Raw genomic sequence first — 11,913 nt, 5'->3', positions numbered from 1 at the left:
CCGCCAGCGCCGCGCGCTCCTCGTCGAGCAGCAGCACCAGCTCCTTGAGCTCCAGGTTCTCCCGCAGCAGGGCCTCCTGGCGGGCCTCGAGCTCCCGCAGCTTCTGCTGCGAGCGGGCCACCTCGTGCCACACGGCGCCCGCCGCGTGGCGCCCGAAGCGCTGCCACTCGCGCGCCAGCTTGCGCCCCTTCTGCCGGTCGTCGTCGAGGAAGCAGCAGAGCTCGCGCAGCTCCTGGTTGTCGTCCTGCAGCCGCTGGTTCACGTCCTTGAGCCCGCGGATCTCCAGCAGGTGCTGCTGGAGCCGCCGGTTCACGTCGCGCATCAGGCCGCCGTGCTCCAGCATGAGGCCCACCTTCTCGCCCTCGGCGCGCCGCAGCCGCCGCGCCAGCTCCTCCTTGGTCCAGCGCAGCAGCTCCTCGTCCGGCACCTGGCTGAGCTCCTCCGACGCCGCGGCCGCCGCCGCCGCCGCCGGGGGCTTCGCCATGGCGGGGCCGTCACCGCGGCATCGCCCTCCCTCCGCCGGGGCCGGCGATCCCCGCGCCGGGGCTTCGCTGGGCCGGTCCGCGCGCGGCCGGGGAGCGGCCGGGGGCGCGTGCGGCCCGCACCGCGCCGCGCCGCCCGGAGCGCCCTCGCGGAACACCCTCGCCTGGGCCGGAGCCCGCGCGCCTCGGGGGATCGGGAGCCGGGAGGGCCGCTGCGTCGGCGGCCGCCGTGCCGGGGCTCCGCGGGCTCGGGTGAAGCAGGCGAGGCCCGCCCCCGGCCCAGCTCCCGGAGCCCCGACCGCCCCGCCCACCGCGGGCGGGGAAGCAGGGGGCGGGGCGGGGCGGCTGGCCCCGCTTCTGGAGAGAGGCTGAGGAACGGCGGAGGGGGCCGTCCACCAGCCCCCCGTCGCCCGGCCCGATGGACCCGTCCGCCCGCCCGGCGCCCAACCAGAGACGCGGGAGCGCCTCGGTCCCGCCCTCCAGGCCGTCCGATTGGGCCTCCCCGGGGGTGTGCGGGAGGGGCGGGGCGCACGCGGGGGGAGCTGCCGACTTGGTACGGTCCGGGCGCCGGGCTTCCGACCCCCTCCCGGCGGCTCAAGTTTCTGCGCGGAGAGGACGCGGCCTGGGCCAATCCCGGGGCTACAGGGCGCTTTTAAAATGCAGGTAGGGCTGGGGGAGGGGCGGGCCGCGGTGGGAAAGGTAGGGCCGGGTCTCCTTAAAGGCGACGCGCGGAAGCGGGAGCCGGCCCCTCCCGACCCCGCGTCTGCCTTTATCGCCCCCGAGTAAACAAACGCCCTGGGTCTGGGCCGCAGCTCCCCTTTCCCTCCGGGAGCACCCGACTTCCGCACGGTAGGAAACGGGATGAACAATAGAAGTCTGACGTGGGGGCCGGGAGGGGCCGCTCTTTGTCCCTCTCTCCGTCCCCGGGCTCCTCCGCCCCGGCCTCTCCACCCCCGGCTTGCCCGCCGCCCGAGCGCGCCGCCGGGCCGCCTTCCCTCTCCCAGCCCTGGGCTCCGGGTCCCCGAGTCCGCCACGCGGACGGACGCGGCCTCGCCAGCCGAGTCCCGGAGCGAGGTCCGCACCGCCCCGGTCCCGAGGAGGCCGGAGAGCACCGGGCACTCGGTCGGAGCCCCGCGGCTGCGCTCGCTCCACCGCTCCAAGTCCCTGGGATCTGGGGCGGATCTGCGACGTGCGAAGTGGAAACCGCTGGGCAAGGGGGGCGGGGGAGGAGGACTCTCCCACTGGGACCCCAAAGCGGGGGTTCGGAGGCGCCCAGCTGGCCGCAGAACCCCCGCCCCGCCCGCAGCCGTGCGGGGCGCCCGGAGCGCTGGTCACCAGAGCGCATTCACCGCGGGCCTGCAGCCGGGGGGGCCGGGGAGGGGGGTCTTCCCTCCGGACCTGCACAGGGGTTTCTAAATAAATAACGAATGAATGAATGAATGCAGAGGCGCCCGCCACCCCCGGCCGCCGGCCGCCTGGGACGCGCGCCCGCCCGGCCGCCGACCACCCTCCCGGTCTACGGTTGCTCGGCCCAACCGTTCACTGAACAACGGTACCAGGCCTGGCCTCGCCCCCGCCCCTTCCCCGGCCCCCGGTATTCGGCGGGGAGCACTGCCCTCTGGGGGTACTTGATGTTCTGGAAAGAGGTGAGAATAATAAATAAAATAACGGTGAGAATCTCTGCAGCACCACGCGGGGAATTCAGTTGGCTTTGGAGCTCCATGGTCAGAGAGGGACCTTGAAGCGGAGCTCTAAGCCACCAGGACAGTTCTAGGTGGAGGGAACCGCTCGTGCAAAGTCCCTGGGGTTGTCCTGTTATTGGCCTGTTCAAGTAGCCAAGTGGAGCAGAAGGTGGACCAGAGATCAGGCGCTGGCTCCTGTGTGGTCTAAGACTGCTAAATAAAGCCAGGGGTTATCAAGGAAGGGGTGAATTAGAATTAGTAGTACAACCTGTTAAGAGGCTCACCTTGCCTCGTGTGTGAAGAAGAGGTGTGGGCAGGCCTGAGAGAAGTCCAGATTAAGTGCTCATTCACACAAACACACACACACCCTAGCATCCTGAGTTCAAGCCCAGGACTGGCACAAAAAAGGCAGGTGGTATGAGAGGCCAGGGCTAGAGAAGAGGGACTTCCAAGCCAGAGCTCCCTCCCTGGAAGACTCCAGACCCCAGGATCCAACCACAAGTGCTGTAGCCCCAGGCCACCCCCAGAACACTCATAGCCCCACAGAACCAGGATCCTGAAAGAGCCAGAAACAGTGCATCACTCCTCAGTCATGAAAACAGTAAAAGTAAATCATGGAGCCGGGTGCTGGTGGCTTACACCTGTAATCCTAATACTCAGAAGGCTGAGGACTGCAGCTCAAAGCCAACCTGGGCAGGAAAGTCCCTGATCGGTGAGACTCTTACCTCCAGTTCACCACCAAAAAAGCCAGAAGTAGAGTTATGGCTCAAGTGATAGAGCACTAGCCTTGAGCATAAAAGCTCAGAGACAGTGCCTAAGCCCTGAGTTCAAGCCCCAGAACTAGCATATATATATATATATATATATATATATATATATATATATATATATGTATGTGTGTGTGTGCAAAGAGTATATGTATATACATATATATATATATACTCTTTGTCCATAACCTTGGTAATAACAATTTTAATTTTTAATTCATACACAAAAAAATAATGGATGGGCTGGGAAGGTGGCTCAGTGGTAGAGTGCTTGCCTTGCATGCATGAGGCCCTGGGTTCGATTCCTCAGCACCACATAAACAGAAAAAACCAGAAGTGACTCTGTGGCTCAAGTGGTAGAGTGCTAGCCTTGAGCTGAAGAGCTGAGCGACAGTGCCCAGGCCCAGAGCTCAGGCCAAAAAAAAATGGACTGGCAAAAAAAAAAAAAAAAAAATGGACCTCTGACCCGGTAATTCTCCAGGTGCTTAGGAAAAGCAGTAGTAAAGTCAGGTGTTGGTAGCTCATGCCTGTAAGCTTAGCTATTTAGGAGACTAAAATCTGATGATTGTGATTCAAAGCCAGCCCAGCCAGGAAATCCTTGAGACTCTTACCTCCAGTTAACCAACAGAAAACTGAAGTGGAGCTGAGGCTCAAAGTGGTAGAACTCCAGCCTTAAGCAAGAGAGCTCAGGAACACATAGCCCAGGCCCTGAGTGCAAGCCCCATAACCACCAAAAAAAAAAAAAAAAAAAGCACTTGTGAGTCTTTAATAATATCCCCACCCCCCTCCCCCCAAAATCTCAAGCACAGGAAGGTACCCATGTGAGTCACACAAGAGTGGGCTGGGATTGAGATGCCTGCACATTAGGGTTGGGGATCTAGCTCAGTGGATAAGCTTGGCTCTGGGAGAAAAAAAAAATGCTGGCACATGGCAAACAAAATTCTCCAAAGCCTAGGGTGGAAGGAGAAGTGTGAACATGAACATCCAGAGTGTAAGGACACTGCACTCACACTGTGAGGGGAAGGGGCTCTTAAAACACTCTGAGCGTGGCAAATTGGACGTCTTATTTTAAGAGTGAGGAAACTGCTGAGGGCCTAGAAATTATCACCTAAGCAAACCCTGTAACTACCTTATAAGCAGCATGAGTCATGTTGCACTGTATCTGTGCATGTGTGACAGCATCGATTTAATAGCTACACACATTGCAGGTAAGCCTCACCTCCTCCTTTATCCTCTCAAGTAATGGGTCCCTCAAGTATTTGGTCTGGATTCGTTTTTTGTTTCCCCCTAACACCCCTCACCCCATACTCAGAACCTAGATGCTGTCCCTAAGCATTTTTTTAATTTAATTTTATTCTAAAAGTGATGTATAGAGGGGTTACGGTCACATAACCTAGGTAATGAGTACATGTCTTGTTAAACATTGTTGCCCCCTCCCTTGTTTTCTCCCACTTTCCCTCTCCCCCCAACTCCCCTCCAAGTTGTAAAACTCATTTCCAACATAATGTCCTGTGAGTATAACTATTGCATTGGTTTACCCTCTGTGCCTTGTCTCACCATTTTGTTATTTCTCTTCCCTTCCCTTCCCCAAATCAGATAAACATATACAAGACACAGGGTATCAAAATCAAAAACAATGACTACAGGGGATAAACCAAAGGCGGGGGGCCGGGGGGGAAATAACTTAGGGCTGGGAAGGTGGCTCAGTGGTAGAGCACTTGCTTTGCATGCATGAAGCCCTGGGTTCGATTCCTCAGCACCCCATAAGCAGAAAAAGGCCAGAAGTGGTGCTCTGGCTCAAATGGTAGAGCACTTGCCTTGAACTGAAGAGCTGAGGGACAGCACCCAGGCCCGGAGTTCAGGCTTCAGGACTGGCCAAAAAAAAAAAAAAAAGAATTTGACACAGTACATTTTTAAAAAGGGGAGGATGAGGGCTGGAAATGTGGCTTAGTGGCAAAGTACTTACCTAGCATGCATGAAGCCCTGGGTTCAACTCCTCAGTACCACATACACAGAAAAAGCCAGAAGTGGTGCTGTGGCTCAAGTGGTACCCTTGAGTGAAAGAAGCTTAGGGACAGTACCCAGGCCCTGAGTTCAAGCCCCAGGACTGGAAAAAAAAATTGCTCCCATATCTCAGAGTTTATTTCGATTAGCATCATTTTATATGGTCATATGTTCATAGCTATTGAGCTATTGTGATCCTCTGCTAGGACTATCCTCGACATATACTAATTATTACAAATGAGGGAGACCATAGAACCTATGCTGCTTTGGGTCTGGTTTACTTCACTTAAGATGATTTTTTTCCAAGTCTTTCCATTTCCCTGTGAATGGGGTAATGTTATTCTTTCTGATGGAAGCATAGAATTCCATTGTATATATATACTACATTTTCTTTTTTTTTCTTTTTTTTTGGGGGGAGGTCCAGTCGTGGGACCTGAACTCTGGGCCTGGGCGCTGTCCCTCAGCTCTTTAGCTCAAGGCTAGTGCTCTACCACTTGAGCCATAGGGCCACTTCCAGCTTTTTTTTTTTCTGTTTATGTGGTGCTGAGGAATCGAACCCAGGGCTTCATGCATGCAAGGCAAGCGCTCTACCACTGAGCTACCTTCCCAGCCCCAGTTTCTTTTGCTCAAAGCTAACACTCTACCACTTGAGCCATAGCACCACTTCCAGCTTTTTGTGTGTATGTGGTACTGAGGAATTAAACCCAGGGCTTCATGCATCCTAGGCAAGCACTCTGCCACTAAGCCACATTCCCAGCCCCCTCAATGTAGTTTCAATTTGCATTTGTTTTATGGCCAGAGATGTTGACTATTTCTTTAGGCCACATAGCAAAAGCAACCCTTAGTAGGAAAAACAGTGCTGGAGAAATATCGGTATCAAATTTCAAACTCTATTATAAAGCCATAGCTATAAAAACAGCTTGGTGGCTGGTAGCTCATACCTGTAATCCTAGCTACTCAGGAGGCTGAGATCTGAGGATCACAGTTCAAAGCCAGTCCAGGCAGGAAAGTCTGTGAGACACTCTGACTCTCTCTCTCTCTGACTCTCTCTCTCTCTCTCTCTCTCTCTCTCTCCTTTTTGGTCAGTCGTGGGTCTTGAACTCTGGGCCTGGGCACTGTCCCTGAGCTCTTCAGCTCAAGGCTAGCATTCTACCACTTGAGCCACAGTGCCACTTCCAGCTTTTTCTGTTTAGGTGGTGCTGAGGAATCAAACCCAGGACCTCATGCATGCAAGGCAAGCACTCTACCACTGAGTCACCTTCTCAGCCCATGAGACTCTTATCTCCACTTAACTACCAGAAAACTGGAGTGGTGCTGTGGCTCAAGTGGTAGAGTGCTTGCCTTGGCTCAAGAGCACGGGGACAGCACACAGGCCCAGAGTTAAATCCCCACAATGGATTAAAAAAAAAAAAACAGCTTGGCACTTGAACAGGCCTGAGGACCAGTGGAATAGAACTGAACACCCAGAAATGGTCCTACAGACTTATGGCCACCTAATTTTTGATGAGAGCCAAAATCATCAGATGGAAGAAAGATAGCCTCTTCAACAAATGGTGCTGGCAGAATTGGCTATACATATGTAGAAAACTGAAGTTAGATCCTTATATGTCACCCTGCAACCAGAATCAACTCCAAATACATCAAAGAGGCCAGAGCAGATACCCTAGAAGTATTACAGGAAGGAACCAGGGCTCTTTGGCAAAGGTCCAAACTTCATAAAGGTCCAGAAACAACAAAACAAAGAAAAGCTGCATAAATGGGATAACATTAGATTGCAGTTTCTGCATGGCAAAGGACATAGCAAGATAAATAGGAAGCCCACAGATTGGGAGAAGATCGTCACTAGATATACAACAGACAGTGTCCATTAGCTTTTTTGCTCAAGGTTTGTGTTCTACCCCTTGAACCACAAGCTCTACTACTGGCTTTTAATTGGCTAATTTGGAGACAACAGTCTTAATGTTTCCTTCTGGCTTTTTATAAGTTAATTGAAAACAAAAGTTGGTTATGGGCTTGAACTCTGGGCCTGGACATTGTCCCTCAGCTCTTCAGCTCGAGGCTAGCACTATACCACTTGAGCCACAGTGCCACTTCTGGTTTTCTGTTGGTTTATTAAAGATAAGAGTCTTGAGGACTTTCCTGCCCGGGCTGGCTTTGAACCTCGGTCCTCAGATCTCAGCCTCCTAAATAGCTAGGATTACAGGCCTGAGCCACCAGCACCCAGAGAAGACAAGTCTTATGTTTCCTGCCCAAGCTGGCTTTGTACTGTGATCCTCAGATCTCAGCCTCCTGCATAGTTAGGATTACAAATATGAGCCACCAGCAGCCAACTTGTTTTCATTTTTATAGTGCTAGGGGCCAAACCCAGGGTCTCAAACATGCTAGGCATTCCCTAGTTTTTTGTTTTGTTTTGTCAGTCATGGGACTTGAACTCTGGGCCTGGGCTCTGTACCTCAGCTCTTCAGCTCAAGGTGAGTACTCTACCACTTGAGCCACAGCACCATTTTGGTTTTCTGGTGGTTAATTGGAGATAAGACTCACTGACTTTCCTGCCTGGGCTGGCTTTGAACCATGATCCTCAGATCTCAGCCTTCTGAGTAGCTACAGGTGTGAGCCACCAGCACCCATCTTTCCCTAGTCTTTTTTAACCAAACACATGTGTACATGTGTGAAAATGTCATACTGAAACCCCTCTTGTATAACCAATATATGCTAATATATATATTTTTGGTGGGTCTTGGGACTTGAACCCAGGGCCTAGGCTCTGTCCCTGAGCCTTTCTGTGCTCAAAACTAGCACTCTACCACTTGGGCCACAGTGCCACTTCCGGCTTTTCTTTTTTATGTGGTACTAAGGAATCAAACTCAGGGTTTCATGCATGCTAGGCAAGCATGCTACCACTAAACCAAATTCCCAGCCTATGCTAATAATCTTAAAAAAAAAAAAAAAAGCTGGATGTTGGTGGCTCACACCTATAATCCTAGCTACTCAAGAGACTGAGGATTGCAGTTCAAAGCCAGCCTGGGCAGGAAAATGTAAGACTCTTATCTCCAATAAACCACCAGAAAACCAGAAGTGGCACTGTGGCTCAAGGGGTAGAAGGCCCCACAACCAAGCCCTTCCCCCCCAAAAAAAAAAAATCTCTCCAGACACTGCCAAATGGGCCTTGGCTAAGAGGCACTACTGTCCATTATCCACTGCGTGGACATGTTGTCCTTCTCTCTCCTACTGAAGGTCATCTGTTTCTACTTCTGTTTGTTACAACCAGCAGTGCTGCTGTAGACATATTTGTTCATGCATCCTAGAGGTCCATGAGCAGGGACCCCACTCAGACCTGTGTGGAGACACAAAATGGCCCGGCCATTCCTGCAGTCCATACACCTTTGGCTGGACCAGATGAAGCCACATGTTGGTTCATATCCACCAGCAGGATACAGGTATATCTTTTCCACCCTTGCTGACTGACCCCCTGGCCTTGTCTACATTGGCCAACTTCCTGCTTGTCCCCCACTCCACTCTGTCTCTCAGGACTCTCAGAGCACACAAGAAAAGCCCAGCCCTGGAAGGGATGTGAAGGGTAAACCAAAGGAGGAGGCTGCAATGCTTGGTAAGAAATGTACGCATTATCCTGCCCATGTAATTGTAACCCCTCTGTACAGTATGTTCACAAATAAAAAATAAATTAATTAATTAAAAATAAAAAAAAAAGAAAAGCCCAGCCCTGGGGCTGAGAAAGTGGCTCAATGGTAGAGTACTTGCCTTGCATGCCTGAGGCCCTGGGTTCGATTCCTCAGCACCATATAAGCAAAAAGAAAAAAGGCCAGAAGTGGCACTGTGGCTCAAGTGTTAGAGCGCTAGCCTTGAGCTGAAGAGCTGAGGGACAGCACCCAAGTCCAGAGTTCAGGCCCCACAACCGGACCCAAAATAAATAAAGAAAAAAGAAAAGCCCAGCCATGCACTGGTTCCCTCACGCCTATAATCCTGGCCACCCAGGAGGCTGAAATCAGAGGATCATGGTTCAAAACCAGCCTGGGCAGGAAAGTCCATGAGACTCTTATCTCCCATTAGCCACCCCAAAACTGGAAGTGGAGCTGTGGCTTAAAGTAGTAGAATGCTAGCCTTGAGTGAACAAGCTCAGGGACAGCACCCAGGCCCTGAGTTCAAGCCTCCAGTCCAACAAAAAAAATAAAAATAAAAAAGAGGAGAGAAGCATAGATTTACCCACTTGTGAGTTAGTTGAAATATGTGTAGCTATTAAATCAGTGCTGTCACTCGTGCACAGATTATAGTGCAACATGATGCATACTGCTTATAAGGTAGTTACAAGGCTTGCTTAAGTGGTAACCTCAGCCTCCAGTGCATAGACTTGGAGCCTGGCTGTGTATCTGTGACTGTCAGCACTGCACCTTTTGCCTCCAAGACCTCTAACTGCGCCTGTTCATCCCCATGACACATGATGCTATGCACACTAGGCCGTGTGTGCACCGCCCTAAGCCCAAGATCTACAACCATCATTCCCCCACCCTATCAGCTGCCCAGACCTGAGAGCAAGCTCCTCTGATCCCTGAATATTTCATGCATGAGGGTGAAATGAAAGTCATGAAGACCTTAATTGTTAATGTGGCTTCTCCTGGCTGTAGGCCCAGCCCTCCTAGGCCTCTCCTGAGTGATATCACACTGTGATAAGAGCAATTCCTCATGTACCCCAGGCCTTATTGTGGTGAGACTGGGCTGGAGCATTGTCCCCTGACCCCCAGCTGGTGGGAGAGCAGTGGCCATTTAAGTAACAGTAACAGTCAGACCATTAGATCTGCTGTTTTGCTCACCACTGTTCCCCAGTGCCCACTTGGCAGAGAGCCTGGAAGCTTAGTAAATGTTTGTTGAATGAATGAGTGATGGAGGAGGAAGCTGGGTTAAGTAGAAAAACCCAAGACTTAATTAGAGTCTGTATCTCTGGCCTGACACCCGGCAGGTGGCCCTCGGCAGTCACAAGCACACCTCCTCCTGAGGCTTTGTGTATACAGGTATTGGGGCTTGAACTCAGGGCCTGAACACTGTCTCTGAGTTTTTGTGCTCAAAGCTAATGCTCTTATCAATTGAGTCACAGCTCTAGTTCTGGCTTTTTTTTTATAGTTAATTGGATATAAGAGCCTCACAAACTTCCCTGCCTATGCTGGCTTTGAACCCTGATCCAGATCAAAGCCTACTGGATAGCTGGATTTACAGGCATGAGATGGTGCCCATCTTCTTTTGCCTCCCCCCTCCCCACCCCCGGTTATGGGGTTTGAATTCTGGACCTGGGTGCTGTCCATCAGCTCTTCAGCTCAAGGTGAGTGCTCTCCACTTGAGCCACAGTGCCACTTCATTTTTCTGGTGGTTAATTGGAGATAAGAGTCTCAAGGACTTTCCTGCCCAGGCTGGCATTGAACCTCAATCCCCAGATCTCAGCCTCCTAAGTAGCTAGGATGACAGGCGTGAGCCACCGGCACCCAGCTCCCAGTGCTTTTAGATCTGTACCTGGGTGTGGATTAAAGTCACCCTCCTTACAGGAAGGGAGATACAGAACATGGAAATGCAAGCGTGAGCCCTAGGCCTCATGACTCTGGAAACATGAGGATCTTATTCACAGGCACCAAGCTGGGCTGAAAGGAGACACCCCATTTCTATAGGGAGCATAGAGATCTTCAGAGATAGTTAATGCTCTCCAAATCTCCCCTGCCAAAAATAATCCTCAAAAGTGCTGCCAGGGTAGATATATCAGTTGACAGGGAGGGTTTGTGGAGCTGACGCTAGTGTTCTTAATGACCCTAATTTTTGCCCCATATCTAATGGTCGTAAAATGATGAAAAGGACTGTAATAAAGATATCACACACACACACACACAATCTGGGGACTGGTAGACAGATGGAGTCAATGGAAAGGACCATCCTAGATGTTAAAAAGATCACTGTAAAATTATAGACTATCAAGAGAAAAGAAATTCTAAAAAAAAAAAATCCAAAAAGCAAAAGAGAGAAGAGAGAATGATACATGCAGGGTAAAGATTCAGAACAAGAGATTCTCCAGGCAGCTTCAGTGAGAGGCTGGAAAATCCCAGAACAATGCAGCCTTCAGCATGCTGAAGGAAAGCTAGTGTGATTAGTGTGAAAGAAGAGTGAGATATCTCCACATTAAAAATTAATCAGCAAAATTATCTCCCAGGAATCCTTTCTCTAAACCAAGGAATTTGGCTGGGGTATAGCTCATGATGGAGTGATTTCCTAGCATGAACAAGGCCCTGAGTTTGAGCCCCACCATGAGTGCACAGATACACACACACACACACACACACACACACACAGAGGAATTAATACAAAAAACAAGAGGACATGAAATTCAAGAAACAGGAATCCCAGGGTGAGATCTGCAACCTGGGCAGATGAATGAACAGACTGGAGCTCCAGGAAGAACATCCAGAGGGAAAGAGAGAGAAAGAAAGAGAGCGTGCACAGACAGACTCCCTGGGGCCTTAGCTGTCCAGAGAAGAATACCAGATCTCTGTCTGACAGGAGATAGGTCCAAAGAAAATCAAACAAATCAAGGAGGCAATTACTAACCCTAAGGGTAAACCTAAAAGTCACCTAATGAATGAAACCCAGATCATGGCTCTGTTGGCCACACAGTACAATATAACATGTAAGCAACATTGATTTAACCAAATATTGTGATTCAGACACACGATAGGAAGGGTGGGGAGGGGTTGGCTGGGGATTTTGGGGGGGAGGGAGCAAAATGATGAAACACCCCTCTTCCATAAGAAAAAGGCAGTGGATGGTGTCTAAAGTTAGGAAAGCAAAAAGGAAGTTGTTTTCAAATACAGATTCCACTGTGGAAGAGCAAAGTCACTGCCTCCAGGAAAGAAGGATTTAGAGCTGGGAAAGAGAAGACATAAGACCTTTCTGGTTTTTGTTTTTGTGGGGTTTTTGGGGGAGGAGGGG

The 11,913-nt window shown here is 51.2% G+C and overlaps 1 protein-coding gene across 1 annotated transcript in view; it reads right to left on the bottom strand.

Annotated features, from left to right (window-relative positions):
* The window catches only part of LOC105983276 (coiled-coil domain-containing protein 85C-like), a 1,834-nt gene extending 1,350 nt beyond the window's left edge, over positions 1–484 (bottom strand). Inside the window, exon 1 of the mRNA XM_013013118.1 lies at positions 5–484. Within this exon, the coding sequence (XP_012868572.1) occupies positions 5–484 (480 nt within the window). The remainder of the gene's footprint in view (positions 1–4) is intronic.
* Between the last annotated feature and the right edge of the window lie 11,429 nt (positions 485–11,913).

Source organism: Dipodomys ordii, unplaced genomic scaffold (assembly GCF_000151885.1).
Source record: "Dipodomys ordii isolate 6190 unplaced genomic scaffold, Dord_2.0 Scaffold2, whole genome shotgun sequence".
Classification (NCBI taxonomy): domain Eukaryota; kingdom Metazoa; phylum Chordata; class Mammalia; order Rodentia; family Heteromyidae; genus Dipodomys; species Dipodomys ordii.
This window is presented reverse-complemented; position numbering and strand designations above follow the sequence as displayed.